Source organism: Geotrypetes seraphini, chromosome 1 (genome assembly GCF_902459505.1).
Source record: "Geotrypetes seraphini chromosome 1, aGeoSer1.1, whole genome shotgun sequence".
NCBI lineage: Eukaryota > Metazoa > Chordata > Amphibia > Gymnophiona > Dermophiidae > Geotrypetes > Geotrypetes seraphini.
Genome location: NC_047084.1, coordinates 14,208,256 through 14,227,350, shown reverse-complemented (window position 1 = coordinate 14,227,350; position 19,095 = coordinate 14,208,256). Strand labels below are relative to the sequence as shown.

The 19,095-nt window shown below is 42.3% G+C and overlaps 1 protein-coding gene across 1 annotated transcript in view; it reads left to right on the top strand.

The window, feature by feature from the left end:
- Positions 1–19,095, top strand: part of RASA1 (RAS p21 protein activator 1) — a 207,809-nt gene that overhangs the window by 14,853 nt on the left and 173,861 nt on the right. Inside the window, exon 3 of the mRNA XM_033922545.1 lies at positions 8,996–9,131. Coding sequence (XP_033778436.1) covers positions 8,996–9,131 — 136 coding nt within the window. The remainder of the gene's footprint in view (positions 1–8,995; positions 9,132–19,095) is intronic.

Sequence of the window (19,095 nt, the reverse complement as noted above, 5' to 3'; positions counted from 1 at the left end):
ACATTCTCCATTAGCTAGTTGTGACATTGAACACCAGAATCCTTCAAATCATAATGGATAGGGACAGGTTATCTTGAGTGGGAAGTCTCCAAATAGCCTGCTGAAAACGAACACTAAAGCTAATTTACCAGGGCTTAATCAGTTTGGAGATTTTTACCTGATACAGGCCAAAGTGGTCAGAATTCTCTCACCTAATAAGAAATGGCAGGAATTTGGATCTTTAAACCCCCCCAAAAAAAACAAACCAAAAAAAAAAACCCCAAAATAAAAACTTTCACAGTGATTCATGTCATAGGAAGTAGCTCAGATTTATAGTAGGGAAAAAGTATTTCCATTACTGTATTCTGCCTTTTTGGCATAGCTTCAGCATTGTGGATATATATATTGTCTTGCATTGATCATAGCACTTTTCCAAGGACAAGCAAGATAAGATTGCAAGTCAGTGATGTCGTCTGACGAAGGCTGGGGCACTGTTTACAAGGCTGTAGAACTTTGAACAGCCGACTGAACCTATCTGGAATTTCCCTTGCTTTTGCTGTTGGCAAGGGGCTTTTTCCATCTCCTGTTTTTTTTTCCCCCAGAGAGAAGGTTTGCTTTTTTCTTACCAAAATCTGCTTTTTACTTTTTTTTGTTGTTGTTGTTGCAGTCTTGTCATTTTGCTTCTCCTTCTCCTCTTGGTTAGAATTTCTCTGGTTAAGTTCTTTGACTGCAGTTTGACTGGTAGTAGTGGATCAAACAGCATCTGCTGACGTTTTTAACATAGGGTAGTTTAGATTTCCCTGTGACTATATTTCATCTGATGTCCTAGAAATTGATCAAGGTCAGCAGCTTGATGAGGCATATCAGACACAGGTACTGTCTATACCACACAAACAGTTTAATTCTTCATAAAGAACTATTCTTATCCGTGCTTGTTAAAGCAATTTTTGGAAATTGATAATTTGAGTTTTGTAGTGTAATATTTATAAATGGTCTGGAAATTGGAACAAGTGAGGTGATTAAATGTACAGATAACATTAAACTATTCAAAGTTGTCAAAACACATGAGGATTGTGAAAAATTGCAGGAAGACCTTTGGAAATGGGATGACTGGGCATCCAAATATGAGGTGCTACCCAAAAGTTCGGGGAATGTGAACAGCGTGCGCAAATTAGATACAGTATGCCCTTCCACCGCTAGAGATGTCTAGCAGTATGCTTTGTGAATCAGTGTGCCAACGGGTGTGCAGCTGAATGGTCGTGTTTTGTTCTGTGCGATTTTGTAAGATTATGTTTTAGTGACTCAGTAGATTTCGATATGACAGATTTTACTGAGCGAAGAATCTGCATCAAATTTTGTTTCAAATTTTAAAATACTGCTGCAGAAACCCATCGTATGATCCAGGAAGCCTTTGGAGATAATGCCATGTAACAAAACAAAACCTTTCTTTGGTACAAACGCTTCAAGGACAGATGAACGAACATCTGTTCTGAATGACCGTCAACAAGCACAACACTTGAAACCATAGAAAAAGTTTGTGAGACTATCCTTGCAGATCGTAGGCAAACTATCCACGATGTTTGTGAGATAAGACAGTCATACAGGACAGTTTAACAAATTTTGTTGGATGAATTGAACATGAGATGTATTTCTGCAAAATTTGACGTGCAAGACTGTTAAGAGAAGGCCCATCGTGTTTGTCTGTTCGGAACTCGAACAAGTCGGAGATGACCCCAACTTCGTTTCCCACATCATAATTGGTGATGAATCATGGGTTTATGGTTATGATCCAGAGACTAAGCAGCAGCCGTCGCAGTGGAAGTCGCCACAATCATCCTGGCTGAAAAAAGCACGTCAAGTGTGCAGCGACGTCAAGTCGATATTGATAGGGTTTTTTTTGTTTTTGTTTTTGTTTTTTACATTCACGGTCTTATTCACAAGGAATTACCATGTTAAACCGTCAATAGTTAGTTTTATTGTGAGGTTTTGAAGCGGTTGAGCTAGAGCATTCAGCGCAAACGCCCAAACAAGTGGAAAAGCAAAAATTGGTTGCTCCTCCACACATCACTCATTGTTTAATGATTCCTGACTTTCAGAAACACTACAGTGATTACACACCCTCCCTATTCGCCTGACCTTGCCCCCTGTGATTTTTTTTTTTCCTATTCCCCAAAATGAAATTGCGACTGAAAGGGCACCATTTTAACACAATTGAAGAGATCCAGGCAGAATCGCAGGAGGTCCTCAAGGCATTCACTCAAGATGGCTTCCATAGATGCATGGACTCATGGGAAAAATGCTGGTATCGCTGTATACATTCTCAAGGGGACTACTTCAAAGGAGATGGTGGAAACTAGGAGTTTCGGTAAGCAATTTTTTTTTTTTTACAATTGAATTCCCTGAACTTTTGGGTAGCACCTTGTAGCAGATGAAATTTAATGTGGTGAAATGCAAAGTGACACATACTCACTTACATTACAAGCATACTCAACCAGATAGAGCTCTGGATGTGCTCCTACAGACTAAAACTAAACCCAGACAAAACAAAATTCTTCCTTGCCACACCCAATGACAAAATCAAAGACGCCTCAATCCGAGTGAAAGGACTGGTTTTCCCCCTTGAACAAACAGTAAAAATCCTGGGAGTCACCCTAGACAAACATCTTTCTCTTGAAAATCACACTGATCTTACTGTCAAGAAATGTTTCATGGTACTCTGGAAACTGCGCACCATAAAAAAATACTTTGACGACACCTCATTCCAACTACTGGTACAGTCCTCCGTTCTCAGTGTACTGGACTATTGCAATATCATCTACTTGAACGCCACGAAGAAAACCACAAGGAGGCTAAAATTGATCCAAAACACTGCCGTCCGCCCCATATTCGGCCTAAAGAAATGGGACCACATCACTCCTTTCTACCATCAACTGCATTGGCTGCCGTTTGAATCCAGAGTCTTATTCAAATTCGCCTGCTTCTGCTACAAAACAGCTCTCGGCCTTTTACCTAACTACCTCAATCAGCATTTCACTTTGAATCCCACCAACAAGAATTCCCGCAGAACTCAGCTGTTCGTCTTCCCCCTCCTTAAAATTATGTCATCTCAAAAGATTTTTTGACAAAACCTTTGCTTACCAGGCGGCTAAACTGAACCCCTGGCAAGCACAAATGGTACTCGAGGCCCCCACCTACCTCAGCTTCAGAAAATTACTCAAAACGCACCTTTTCCGAGAATAGGCCCTTTAACCCCTTTCCACCTGCACCTACCCCCTTCTCCTCTCTCCCCCGGCCCTCTTTACTCCCTCCCTCCCCCTACTTGATCTCTCTCCTATCTTTCCTTTACCTTCATTCCCTCCCTTTATTGCTGCTTATACTTTTGATAAAACTCTGTATATCGCTCCCACGCTCCCTTTCTTCACTGCTGTAACTCTGTTCAAAATATTGTAAATCCGTGTGTCAGCACGGATCTTAATTAATGGATGTGAACCGCCTAGAACTTTTTGGGGTGTGGCGGTATACAAGAATAAATTATTATTATTATTATTATATCGGGATCTAGGTGTCATTATAAACAGTATAATGAAGTCTTTTGCTCAGTATGTGATGACAGCTGAAAAAGCAAACAGGTTGCTAGATTATTTGGAAAAGGATAATAGATAAGACCAAGAATACTGTAATGGTTCTGTATTGCTGCATGGTCAACTTCTACCTTAAGTATTGCATTTAATTCTGGTCATCATATCTCAGAGTTACATAAGAACATAAGAATTGCCACTGCTGGGTCAGACCAGTGGTCCATCGTGCTCAGCAGTCCGTTCATGCCCTATTAGAGTCTAACCTTACTTGTGTATTTTCTGTTCCAGTAGGAACTTATCCAACCTTGTCTTGAACCCCTGAAGGGTGTTTTCCCCTATAACAGCCTCCGGAAGAGCATTCCAGGTTTCTACCACTCTCTGGGTGAAGAAAAACCTCCTTACGTTTGTACGGAATCTTTTCTCTTCTAAATTCAGCGAGTGCCCTCTCGTTCTTTCCACCTTGGAGAGGGTGAACAGTCTCTTTTTCTCTACTAAGTCAATTCCCTTCAATATCTTGAATGTTTCGATCATGTCCCCTCTGGCTTCTCTTCTCAAGGGAGAAGAGGCCCAGTTTTTCTAGCCTCTCGTTGTACGGCAAGTCCTCCAGTTATAGTGGAATTAGAAAATATTCAAAGAAGAATGACCAAAATAATAAAGGGGATGGAACTCCTCTCGTATGAGACTAAAGAGATTGGGATCTTTAGCTTGAAAAAAGAAGTGGTTTGAGGGGGGATATGGTTGTGATCTACAAAATCCTGAGTAGTGTAGAATGGTATGTGAATCAATTTTTTTTTTCACCCTTTCCAAAGTAGAAAAAACAGGAACACTCAATGAAATTATATGGCAATATTTTAAAACAAATAGGAAGAAATATTTTTTACTCTTAAGAATAGCTACTGTATATAATCGAATATAAACCGATCTGAATATTAACAGTTGACCTTTCCCACCCCCAACCCCCAAAAAATGAGGAAAAATGGATGACTCGGGTATAAATAGAGATTCAAAATTTGGGTGATCCCGGTGAGCCAGTCTACAAAAACTTGAGAATATCCACTGCTTTTTTTTCTAGGCTAAGCAACATAAAATCTGTTTTATTTTTTGGCTATCTTCCTGGATAATTGTGACCTAGATTGGCCACTGCTGGAAACAGGATACTGGGCTTGATAGACCTTCAGTCTGTCGCAGTATGGCAACTCTTATGTTCTTAAGAGAATAGGCAACAAGATCTCCCTTCCCTGGTCTTCCTTCTCAATTTATTTTCTGCCTCTGTCTAGATTAAATTCTTTCTTACTATCCAGTCCTAAATATTCCATTTTTCATTGTCTACCTACACGTGCTACCTCTTTCCCTTACCCTTCCAATATCTCAGTAACTCTATCCTCTTCCCCCAATCCAGCATGTTCCCTTTTTTCTTTATCCCCTCATTCTATCCAGTATGTACTCTCTCCCCCTTCCCTTCCATCCAGCTTCTGCTCCCCCTCTCACTCCCCCATCTTCCATCCATCCTGTTCCCCCTCCCCCTTTCTCCACACAATAAGCCTGAAGTGCTACTCAACCTCTTCTCCTTGTTGGGCCATCCCCCTTCCTTCCCTTCACCTTCACGGCACTTTTAAAAACCAGAATTTTCGCTCTGAGGGCCCCTGAGATGACAGCCCCGACACTCCTCCTCTGACACGAGCCGCCCAGGTGGAAACAAAGTTGAGTTGAAGGAGAAGTATCAGGGCTACCGCATCAGGGGCCCTCTGAGAGCAAAAACTTTGGTTTTAAAAAGCACCAGGGGAGATGACCCAACAAGGGGGAAAAAGATGCCCAGACTGCAAGGCCTCCTGGAGCCATGGGACCCAGGGCACTGCCCTGGTTGCCGTCCCCTTATGCCGGCCTTACCACCAGGGCTGTAATCTTCAATAGAACAATGCCACTTTACCCCCCCCCCCCCCCCGTTATGAATCTTGAAGCCACTATCCTCCTTGCACACAAACTCCTGCAACTGCCACCCTCCATGCATGCCCTATTCCCCAACCTAGTGCTTACCATTAGTACTGGAAACCTGCTGCAGCAGTCTACTGTATTCTGACCTGGTGTGGGGCCTTTAGCATCTGTGCATGCTCAAGGCCTGCCTGCTCCCGCCTTCTCTGAGAATCTCTGAGGGGATGGGAGCTGACAGGCTTTGGACAAGTTCTTGGGAGGAAAGCCTATATTCTGCTATTGAGAGACTTATGGAAAGCCACTGTTTGTCCTGGAACCATAACGTGGAATGTTGCTACTATTTGGGTTTCTGCCAGGTACTGTGACCTGGCTTGGCCACTGTTGGCTGCTGTTATGTTCTTAATGTGAGGAGCGGGGAGAGGAAATGCATGTTCCCCTTATGTTCTTCTCAGTAGACTGCTGGCTATGTCCCACCTTTAATGACATGACTTATCAGGATTAAAAATTTTAATTGAAATTCAGTCCTGCTAAAAATAAACCATCGCTCTCCGGTTTGTTAAAGAACATATAGATGATGCAAGATTTCAGGAGTTTCTCAACATGTCATGTTTGTTTTTCTTTCTGCCAAAATGACAGTACAGGTAAAAGATCCTTTATCTGTAATTCTGAAAACCAAAATTTGACATGAATTGGAAGTATATTAATTTTTATTTTCATTTATTTATATATCACCTATTACTGGAGATTGTCTAAGCAGTTTTCATTCAGGTCAATTTCCTTGACATGACGCACATGCTTTTCTCCTGACCTCTGCGCAATTCAGGTTAGAGGGCAGTACAGTGGCAAAGAGCTGCTGATTCCACTTAGAGTGGTAGCGAAAAGCAGAAAAGGTCGGAGGGTTAACTTAACATTATCATTCCGAAAACTTAAATATGCCTGGTCCCAAGGATTTTGGTAAAGGATTTTGTGCCTGTATTAAAACTGAAACTACCTTCTTATGAGTATTTCACCCTGTCTTACATGGTGGTGGAAGTATCATGGGGGTACTTACACTTCTCCCTCTGTATCCATGGTTTCCGTATCTGCGGATTCGCTTATTTGCGATTTTTCAGCTGCCGACTCAGCCCCCTAATTTTCATCACTGAACCTGGCGTTTCACATTGGAAATCGCTGCTCCCGGTGGTTCCTGGAGGAAATCGCTGCTCCCGGCTTTGTACGGAGCAAATCGCAGGTCGGGTTATTCACAGTTTGTTTATTTTTTTTTTTTCAGGTCTATTTTACTGAAAAACCGCAAATAACATGCAAAAAGTTATTCACGATTTTTCGGTATTCACGGCTATGTTCTGCCCGCATCCCCCACGAATACGGAGGCAGAAGTGTATATCAGGATCTGGATGGCTTGATTGAATGGATCAAAATTACTCAAGGGTAATGCAAGACTGATAAACAGCTATAGGAGATGCTGGGTGTTAATGAAGGGTTGACATATTTTTCAGACAAAATTACTGAATCTTTTTGTTGAATAAAATCCTTTTTTTTTCTGAATTATTCAATTTGACAATTTTTAAATTTCATGAGTTCATCTATAGTATCTAAACAGATTTGAAATACAAACTGTAATGAAAATACAGATAATCCTAGTAAGAAGCAGCCTATGAGTGCTGCTGGCCCGACGCTCCTCTGCAGCAAGGTATTTGTGGTTGCAGTCGGCGGGGATCGGTTGGGAGGGGAAGGATGGAGGGTCAGCGGGGGTTCGGCTGCACGGCGGGGGGAAGAGCGGCTGCTTATAACTAGGGCTTATTTTCGGGGATAGGGCTTATATTAAGACCTACCCCAAAAATCATGCTAGGGCTTATTTTTGGGGTAGGTCTTATTTTTGGAGAAACACGGTAACAATTGTATCTACTTATATTGTAAATATCGTAATGCTGGGCAACTCAGTATGTAAAGTTAAACATAATTCTCTAATGGAGTTCAAATGGCTTCACAGTACTGCAGTGCACCTTTTTTTTCTGCCACCTCATATTGTAGTTTAAGTATACAAGATTCCACCAATTATGTATCGGTATGCTTTCAGTGACCTACATCAATTCTTTGGATAAACATAAGGGAATATCCATGTGTTTGAGTGTTTCTGATTGAGATGTAGCTAAGGAGGAGATTTCCATATGACCATCTCATGTAATGGCACATACTGTAGTACAAGTAAATTCTGAGAAATGTTGATACTTCCAACCAATATCCAGTGAGATCATTATAGTAAAATAATATGAGACAGGGTTCCCATTTTAGCCTTATAAGACCAACAAAAAGCTTTCTTACCTTAAAAAGGTTCCAGATGCAATGCACATCAAAAAAAAATATACACTGGGCGATAAGTCAGATAATGTGGCTTGCCTCATCTGGACCCTAAATCTTTACCAATGGCATGGATCACACTTAGCAATTTCAGCAGCCCTCATTAATTCTACCCCTGTACAGCTATGAGGCTGCATCAGTTATAGGAGGCAATAAACTCAAGAGGCCAAATGGCCTGATTGGAGACGAACATCTTTCAATTCCCACTCATTTGTGAGATTTAAAGTTAGTTTTCATCTCTTTTTCTTCTTTAATGTGATATGGTGTTTGTTTGAAAACATTTTTAACCTACCAGTTATTACAGTGGCACATATGATATATCGGTAGTAGCTAATAGAGAAAATACAAAACGGTCACATAGAAAATATAAAATTATCCATAAGTCAAATAATCCTAAAATGTAAGATGAAGTCAACAATTGAAAACCAAAGTAAAAAAAATCTTAGGAAAGCAAGGCAAATGTGGCTCGTAACAATTCAGGCAGGGCCTCTCGGAATTCTGAAGCCCTTAGCTTCTTTTCTAGGTCATCCTCTGTCATTGGGTATTGTAGGTGCGATACCTGTATGTTGACTTCATCGTTGATACTGGCGTTTGCTTCTTGTCTCCCCTATCAGCACTCCCATATTGAAGTACAGTTCCATTAGAATCTGGACTTTGTACTTTTATTTTTTTGGTACTTTTGAGTGGCTGCCTCCACAGCATCTACTCCTCTGACACAGAGACACCAATACCACATTAATTCTCAAAACTCTGCAATGTCAGTTGCATTTACAGAATAATATAATTCACATACTATGAGTTACAAGTCAGTGGTCGCTGCCTTTCCAGATATGTAATCAACAGTCTATTGCCCTTGAGATGGGAAACCACCTTGTACAAGCAAGTGCCAGTCTCCTTGTCATAGGTTCATAAGTTTTCTTCTGTAGCAAGTATGTTTTGCTAAAATGCTAGTAAGCTACAAGTAAACCAATGATAGCTTTTGTAAAAGCAGAACATGATGTATCTCTGCACATCTAGCCTAAATACCTTTTGTAGTATCTAAATTCTAGAATTGATTACAACAGTAAACCCTATGGAAGCTAATCATTTTGAAATTTAAATATACACCACTTAAGATTTGTTACTAATTATAGCCATTTTTTCTCTAACAGGATTATTGCCATGTGTGGGGACTACTACATTGGAGGGCGACGTTTTTCCTCATTGTCTGATCTTATAGGTTACTATAGTCATGTGTCTTGTTTGCTGAAGGGGGAAAAACTACTTTTTCCAGTAGCACCTCCAGAGGCAAGTAATGACACTATTTCAATTTTAGCTGTATGAACTAATCTTTTTTTTTTTTCCAGCCTGAACTAATCATTTTGAAAAAAAATCTGATTTGTTGTTTCCTAACAAAGTGCAGTGGTACCTCAGTTTATGAGTGCACCGTTTTGCGAGTGTTTTGCAAGACGAACAAAATATTTGCAAAATCGGTGCCTTGATTTGCGAATGGCACCCTCCCCCCCGCGATCCGGCACCCTCCCCCCCCCCCCCCCGTGATCCGGCATCCCCTGCCGTGATTGGGCACCCCCTCCCCCCCCCCCCCCCGCTTCTTACTGTCATCTGGGCCTGGGCACCAGCACCGCCATGTCCTGTGCGTTGGTGCCGGTGCCCAAAGATCGGCCTCCTTTTCTTGCTGTGCCTTGAGCATCTGCGCATGCTCAAGGCCTGCGAGTTCACGCTCTCTCCGAGATTCTCAGAGAGAACGTGAACTCACAGGCCTTGAGCATGTGCAGATGCTCAAGGCCCAGCAAGAAGAGGAGGCCGATCTTCGGGCACTGGCACCAAAGCACAGGACATGACGGTGCCCAGGCCCAGGTGACAGTAAGAATCGGCGGGGGCGGGGGTGCCCAATCGCGGCGGGGGGGGAGGGTGCCGGATCACAGGGGGGGGGGATAGAGCAGCGCCGCTGGCCGAGGGGGGTGGGAACGTATCAAAGCGAGTTTCCATTATTTCCTATGGGGGAAACTCGCTTTGATAAACAAGCATTTTGGATTACGAGCATGCTCCTGGAACGGATTATGCTCATAATCCAAGGTTCCACTGTATATGTTCTCATAGCCTGTACATGGTTTTGAATCAACATTTACAGATTATTTTAAATCTTTAAAGTGTTGTGGTATGATTTAAACATGTAGAAACTGTTTTTCTGACTTTGTTGAGAGCTCTTATGAAAAGTTTAGTCTTAAGTTTTATATTCCCTTTTTTTAATTTTACTTTAACTGATGACTAGCAGGATGACAAGTTCTCGCAAGTGATGACATTTAATGGAGGCAACACAGGGAAAAGCTTCTCTTGGATCAGAGCTCTTCTAGAAGCTGTGTCTCAGATTGCCTTGCTTATGCAGTGCTTCCTATGCTATGTTGCTGAGCAGGGACACATCAGATTTTAGTCTTCCACAGAGCCAACTGGACATATTTACTGTTGCAGTAACTAAACTGTTTTTTTTTTTTTTTTTAAGTATTTATTCAGGTCTTTCTTGGTACCTATTAGATTTTGTGGTTGACTTACAAGTTTTCTTGTGATTTCCATATTTCGCTTTCTCACTCCCTTTTCTATACTTGTGAGTTGGCTGAGCCTTTATTTTAAAAATAGAATCTTTGATTTTGCTAGGGTTATTTTTCTTGGCAATATGAACCTAGCAGCTTTAAGAAATGAAAGTGATGTGATAAGATCATATATTATACAGTAAGACACAGCTCCTGCTTGCATTGCTTGGACCTGTCATAAACCCCTCCAGTTATGAGTCTTCAGATGATTTGAAGAGCATAAGAAAACGCTCTTTAGTTCATTTATTGTCTGATTCAGGTTCATCCGCATCAGAGGTGACAGATCCAAAAGACATGCTTGCTGCATTGGACACTAATATACTTCAGAGGTCTCTTCAGCTCTGAGCACGGATTAAAAAGGACTAACGTACTTAAGAGCATGAGACTGGGAGCTCCCAGATGCTGGGTGCCTCAGTATCTGTGAAGTGTCCCAGAAGAGGACTGAACTTTGTCCTCGATGGGAAAATAATGTGTCAGTTGTAAGAAGATGTCCCCACAATGTAATCTTGTGGTGTTTAAAAGTGTGTGTGTGTTTGTTTAGTCTATTGATCCTTTGCATTCTTCACATTATAACATGTATTTTTTTTTTTTAATATAATTTTTTAACTGCATCAAACTCATGGTTATGCAGTCTAAAAATCCGCTATTATGTTATTGTGGGTGTTCACCAGAGGTCCTGGGTTAAGGATGTGTCAGTTGTAAGGAGATGCCCCCGCAATGTAATCTTTTGATGTTTAAAAAGTGTGTATGTTTTTGTCTAGTCTATTGTGGGTGTGTACCAGAGATCCATGGTTAAGTGCCCTCAGAGGATCAGTGGGAAGTGAAATTAATGACAATGATAATAATAATAATTTATTTCTTATATACCGCCAAAGCCGTAGTAGCTCGAGGCGGTTTACAATAAAGAAGGGCTGGACAATCAGAAAATATAGGTACAAACGACTAGCAAAGATACAATTTTAATAGGTAAGTAGGATACAAGGTACAATTTAAGTAGGAAGCAGGATACAGGTACAGTATGTAGGGGCCATAAGTAAAGGTGAGTAGAGGACAGGGGAGGGTTTAGAGGAAGTGGTAAACAGGGTCGGGCATAGGGTCGGTTAAATAGCCAAGTGGTTGCATAAAATATATTGTGTAGAAATAAGAATTTCTTTAGCACTCTCCAGACAGGTATAGGTTAATCTTACAAGCGGGTATATATCTCATCATGACCATCAGGTAGAGACTGAAACAAAACTGTGGATTAGTACATAAGAGGTACCTTCCCCTATTCCTATAAGTCTTCTTTCAGTCTCAGCAGGTGTGAGGAGCTGTACCCATCTCTCTTGGTAGGGCTGTTGGAATTTGTTTAGGGACCTTGTCCCCATTTTTGTGCCGGATTGAACTTGGGTGGGCCCTGTTTGGGGGTCCGTCCGACCTCAGGGGTGTCAAACCCGGCGGGTCTTGAGCGGGGTCCCTCCCCTTATTTCCTCAACCTCCCTAACATTTTTTTTAGAGATGCCTCAGCAGTAAGCCTTGCCCCCTAAGTCAAGCAAGACATGCTGCTTTGAGAGCCAGTGGAGTCTGTTCTGGAAAAAAAAATGATCCTGAGGTAGTGCCGGTCTGAAGGGTTGCTTTCCCTCTGCACCCCCCTGTGGCTTTGCCTTCTTCTCTGTTGGCGTCCCCTCTTCCTCCTCCCTCGTCCAAGCGCCCGCGGGTGGCTTGTGTTGCGGATTGGTGGTCAGAGGAGCATGTTGGCCTGGATGAGGACCTGGACTCTTTGGAGGAATTCCAGGATCCTCTCGCGAGGCGTCAGGTTTCCCGCCTTCTGGCGAAGAGGTGTCCATTGGGTGCCTTTTTCAGAGGGATGAGCTACCAGACCTGATTCAGCAGGTCTCCTCGGTGCTGCGCTTTGAAGATGTGCCAGCAGAGACCCCGCATGCGGGGGACCCTCTTTTTAGGGAGATCCACACTGCTTCCCGTTCTTTTCCCATGCATCAGGATTTTTGGGATCTCATTCTAGCGCAGTTGAATACGCTGGAGGCACCATTTTGGTTAGCGCGCGCCCTGGCTCATTTGTATCCCACCCCGGAGAGGGATAGGGCTACTTTGAATTTGCCAGTGGTGGACGCGGTGGTCTCAATGATTGCTAAGTGGCATACCATGCCTGTTGAAGGCGGTTCTGCCTTACGGGACTCTGAGGAGCGTAAGTTGGAGACCATTCTTAAACAGAATTGCGATGTCTCTGCCTTGGGGGTCCAGACGGCTATTTGTGGGGGCTTGCCCTGTGTTTCGGTGGGCAGAGCATGTCCTGGATCGTGAGTCTGATGCCTGGTCCATGGTGGATCAGGTGGCGGCAAATATTGAGATGGCTGCCTTGTTCCTCTCGGCTGCTCTCTATGACTTGGTGCGGACGTCTGCCAAGTCTATGGCTTTTGGTGTGGCTGCGCGACGTACCTTGTGACTTTGCGCTTGGTTGGCGGATGCCGCATCCAAAACTAAGCTTACCAAATTTCCCTTTTGGTCTTTTTTTGTTTGGAGAGGATTTACTGTATTTTCACGTAGATAACGCGCACCCGTGTAAAACGCGCACACGGGTATAGCACGCGAAAAACACAAATTTATGTACAGAAATTTTTATATACCGCGCACACCCGTATACCGCGCATGCTGCCCGACTCTCCTTTCGTCCGCCCCGACTCTTTTCTGGCCACCCCGACTCTCCTTTCGCCCGCCCCGACTCTCCTCTCCCCCTTGAAGTCCTGTCCCCACCCTGAAAGCCTGATGCCCCCCGACATCTGATTCCCCCCCCCCCCCCGCAGGACCGCTCGCACCCCCACCCCGAAGGACCGCTCGCACGCACCCCCACCCCAAAGGACCGCTTGCACGCACTTCCACCCGCACCCATACCCTGAAGGACCGCTCGCACCCCCACAGCCTCCCGACCCCCCCATCATGTAGAAGCTCCTACCGGTGTCCTGCTGCTTTCTCTTGGCGGTCCCGACTCCCCGACACGATCGGGGCAAGAGGGAGCTCAAGCCCTCTTGCCCCAGCCAACCGCGGCACCCCCGACACGATCGGCGCAAGAGGGAGCTCAAGCCCTCTTGCCCCAGCCAACCGCGGCACCCCTGACACGATCGGGGCAAAAGGGAGCCCAAGCCCTCTTGCCCCGCCGACTCCCCAACTCCCCGACAATATCGGGCCAGGAGGGAGCCCAAGTCCTCCTGGCCCTGGCGACCCCCCCCCCCCCCCCGCTAGTTGTTCGGGCCAGGAAGGAGCCCAAACCCTCCTGGCCACGGCGACCCCCTACCCCCACCCCGCACTACATTACGGGCAGGAGGGATCCCAGGCCCTCCTGCCCTCGACGCAAACCCCCCTCCCCCCAACGATGTCAGAGAAAGGGCGGGACCGCCGGAAGAGGAAGCAGCGCAGCAGGGCTCAGAGAAGGGGCATGACCGCCAGCAGAGGAAGCAGCTGGGCTCACTGGCATCCGGAAACAAGGTAGACAGCTTCTCCATGGGGGAGGAGGGGGAGGCTGTGGGGGTGCGAGCGGTTCTTCGGGTGGGAGTGCAAGCGGTCCATTGGGGTGGGAGTGCGAGCGGTGGGGGTGCGAGCGGTCCTTCCGGATGATGAATCGGGCGTCGGGCGGGGTGGGAACTATGTAAAAAAAATTTTATATAGCGCGCTCACGCGTATAACGCGCAAGGTTATGCACGGTTTGTAAAATTGTGTATAACGCGCACGTTATATGCGTGAAAATACAGTAATAGCACTGTAAACTAATCATATAACAAATATAAATATCAACAGAAAACAGATAAATTAATAGTTAGCGTGGAAGAACATTCATATAACATGCAACTCACAATGTCAGCCTAATACAAATGAAACAATTTAATAGGCATGTATCATAATATAGATCTGTTAATTCTGTTTGTACAATACAATGAAACACCTTCATAACTGAGGGAGCAATTGCTTGAAACACCATCATAGCTGAGGGAGCAATTTCAGTTGTTGTAGATAGGACAACATGAGTAGTACAGTGTCATTAGGATAAATCAGTGTGTGGTTAAACTAACTGAAGGTGGATATTTACACTTGGAATAAGATATAAGAAACTGAACTAAGTTCTAGGTACATTAGATAGATTGTGAGCCCACCAGGACAGACAGGGAAAAATGCTTGAGTATCTGAATAAATTCATGTAAACCATTCTGGGCACCCTTGGGAGAACGGTATAGAAAATTGAATTAAATAAATAAATAAAATAAAATAATCTACGTGTGGGGTAAGTAGATAGCCTTTTGCCACATTTGTTAAGACCTGAATTGAACTACTGTATGTACTCAAATATAAGATGAGGTTGTTTGGACCCCAAAATGGGCCTTTCGTCTTATATTCAGGTCAGCGCCCACCTACCCCTCTCCTGGACTTGTTGCAGGCCTCCGCCTGACCTGATAGGCCGGGACAGGAGGGATCCCTTCTGTCTCCTGTCCCGGCCGACTCTAACAATTTTTTTTACCTCCCTCCCACCTCACCCCACGTACCTTTTTCAGCTTTTTGAATCCCTGGTGATCCAGCAGTGTGTCGGGCAGGAGCAAGCTTTATGCGCTCATGCTGAGCCCTTCCTCCCTGAATGGCTGCCTGAGTTCTCATGGCTCAGCGGTGTAGCGACTACTAAATTGAACCAATGTACTTAGTCTAAATAATCCAAAGATAAACAAAAAAATAGACTAGTAGAACTTAAGGTTTAAGATACCAAAAGTATTAGTGTACTCTCAGATACCCGTCTCTTAGATCAATGAAGTTTTCACTAAGGTTGTATATACGGGTTCAGATATCAATCATTGAGTACCGAAATTGCAAATAATATTGTGAAGTGCTATAAAGTGCTGTAAAGTGCTAAATAAACTCAAAATAAGTATGAAAATAAATCTATTGCACTTATCTTAATGCACCCAATACACCCTACGGGACCCGTTTCACCCGAATTGGGCTTCTTCAGGGGTCAAATTTCTGAAAATAAATACATAAATGAAAAAAGGATATTAGATATTTCTTAAACCTTTAAGAATAAAACTTTTGAGAATAAAACATGTGAGCGTGCCTACAATAATAAAATCTTAAAATATATAAGAATGAACTTACTTGTGCTGTCTCGAGTTAACAAGACAAAAAATGGCGCTTTAGCATCAGAGACGCCGACGCATGCGCTGTTATAAGCTATCTAATTACTCTATGCGCATGCGTAAAAGATACCATGTGAATAAAATTTTGTTTGAAAATATGCGTATCAGTGATGATCTTAGTTAGGAAATTCAATAAAATACTCTCCAATCTATATTGTTGTTAAGACCCTTAGGCGACATGGTTTGTAGTCTATAAATCCACCTAATTTCTTTTTGAGCAAGTCGTTTTCTTCTATCTCCCCCTCTGATGTTACTTTCCTCTTTGTCAATACAAAAATATTTGAGATCCTCAAATTTGTGTTTTGCAATGAAGCAATGTTCTACGAGAGGAGCTGTCATCCTATTGTGTTTTATGTTGGATTTGTGTTCAATGATGCGTGTTTTAAAGCATCTGGTCGTCATACCCACATATATCTTTTTGCACGGGCAGAGAATGATATATATCACAAAATCGGATGAGCAGGTCAAAAATTTTTTAATTGGATATGTTTTTCCGTCTGACGGGTTGGTGAAAGAATTTTGTGTGATAGTCAAAGCACAAATGCTGCAACGGCCACATTTATGGAAACCGTTAGGTAAAAGATTTCTATGAGAAGCCTCTACATTGGTGTCCCTGGTAGACGAAAATAATTCCTTAAGATTGCGTTCTCTAGAAAACGCCATTCTTAACTCAGTGTTTTCAAAAATTTTGTTTGATTGAACTATTTTCCAATTGTTTTTCAAGATCTGAGCTAAAGTGCTACCATCATTGGAATATTTGAGCACACAAGTCATGATCTCTTCTTCAGGGTCATTGCTTCTGTTTTGTTTTTCTTCCATTAACCACTCTCTGTGGACAAATTTGGCTCTCTTCTTTGATTGATGTAATATGTTCTTAGGGTAACCCCTGTCTTTTAATTTACTAAGAAATTTTTTAGAATGTACCTTATAATCAGTCTGTTTTGTGCAATTTCTTTTAATGCGTAGGAGTTGTGAAAACGGTAAGTTTTTCTTGAGACTATATGGATGACAGCTGTTGAAATTTAAAAACGTATTTCTATCTGTAGGTTTGGAATATAAATCAAATTCAAAGTTATTAGGAGTTTGTGTTATCTTTAAGTCCAAAAACTCTATTGACTGAGTAGAAATCTTTATTGTGAATTTTAAATGGTCATCGCAACTATTTAACCAATCAAAAAAAGTGTGTAGGTCTTCTGTAGGTCCTGTCCACAACATCAAGACGTCATCTATGTATCTGAACCATTTGAAAATATATGTTGCAAAAGGAGAATTTTCAATCCATGCTTTCTCAAACTCACACATATAAAGATTAGCTACCGAGGGAGCAAACACTGCTCCCATTGCTACTCCCGATTTTTGTTGGTAAAATTCTTTGTTGTACGTAAAGAAATTTTCTTTCATAGCAATGTGTGCTAAATTAAGAATAAAGTTGGTAGGAATGAAATGTGGCTGGACTCTTTTCTCCAACGTTGCCTTGATGACATCGAGAGCTTCACTTTGGGGAATTGAAGTATATAAAGATATGACATCTAGAGAAACCAATGTAAAAGGAAAGTTATGTTTGGAAATGCTTTCTAGTTTATTCATGATGTCCTTGGAATCCTTGATATAAGAATCCGATTTCATAACTTCATGTTTTAAAAATTCATCTGTGAAGCTAGACAGAGGCTCTAGAAGTGATCCTCGGGCTGACATAATAGGACGTCCTGGGGGATTTTCTAAATTTTTATGTATTTTAGGTACTGTATAGAAAATAGGAACCATCGGGTTAGGAGGATTCAAAAATCTATAATCTTTTTGTGTCAAAAAACCTTGTAAAAGGCCTTGATTGGTTAACTGTTGTATTTTTCTTTGTAATCTTTTGGTTGGGTCAAATCGTAAACGTTCATAAATTAGAGGATCCTGTAATTGTTGTAAAATCTCTACGTGGTACTTGCTATGATCTTGGACTACGACTGCTCCTCCTTTGTCAGCTGTAGAAATGACAACAGACCGATCTTGAGACAAAGAGTGAAGAGCCTTCCTTTCTTCTGTAGTCAAATTATTAAAACTATATAGATGTTTGTTGTTTTCTTGCCAATTTGTTACATCTTTAATAACACACTGTTTGAATGCATGTAAGACCGGATCTAGAGGAGTAGGGGGACACCATACGCTTTTAGATGATAAAATCGACCGATCGTAAGTGGCTGGTACTCCACTGAAAAAAACTTTAAGATGTAGTTTTCTTATAAGTTTTTCTAAATCAATGTGAAACTGTACTTCATTGAATCTTGTAGAAGGTACAAAGGATAAACCCAAAGACAGTACCTTCTTGAGATGTTAACTACCACTGGTTGCGATTTGTTTGAGACCGAGTGTTTGGTCTTTGGCGTTGGATCCCTCTGCCTCTGATTCTTCCTCTTTTTGTGTTCAATGATGAGGAAATGGAGGCCTTTAGAGAAAGTTTGAAAAAAGGTAAACTTCGCAAATTTAAACGCGATGAAAATGATTACATCCATCACAAAATTTATCCCTGGATGAACAACATCGACACAGATGGTACAACATATCAGGGAGCAGGGAGCTCAGATATTTCGTCCTTTTCTTCATCTTCATCCTCTAGTGGTAATCAGTCTGCACGTTTTTTACACAGAGGTCAAAATCCAAAAAGAGGAAGAATCAGAGGCAGAGGGATCCAACGCCAAAGACCAAACACTCGGTCTCAAACAAATCGCAACCAGTGGTAGTTAACATCTCAAGAAGACCGTTGACTCCTACAGAAACTAAGGTACTGTCTTTGGGTTTATCCTTTGTACCTTCTACAAGATTCAATGAAGTACAGTTTCACATTGATTTAGAAAAACTTATAAGAAAACTACATCTTAAAGTTTTTTTCAGTGGAGTACCAGCCACTTACGATCGGTCGATTTTATCATCTAAAAGCGTATGGTGTCCCCCTACTCCTCTAGATCCGGTCTTACATGCATTCAAACAGTGTGTTATTAAAGATGTAACAAATTGGCAAGAAAACAACAAACATCTATATAGTTTTAATAATTTGACTACAGAAGAAAGGAAGGCTCTTCACTCTTTGTCTCAAGATCGGTCTGTTGTCATTTCTACAGCTGACAAAGGAGGAGCAGTCGTAGTCCAAGATCATAGCAAGTACCACGTAGAGATTTTACAACAATTACAGGATCCTCTAATTTATGAACGTTTACGATTTGACCCAACCAAAAGATTACAAAGAAAAATACAACAGTTAACCAATCAAGGCCTTTTACAAGGTTTTTTGACACAAAAAGATTATAGATTTTTGAATCCTCCTAACCCGATGGTTCCTATTTTCTATACAGTACCTAAAATACATAAAAATTTAGAAAATCCCCCAGGACGTCCTATTATGTCAGCCCGAGGATCACTTCTAGAGCCTCTGTCTAGCTTCACAGATGAATTTTTAAAACATGAAGTTATGAAATCGGATTCTTATATCAAGGATTCCAAGGACAT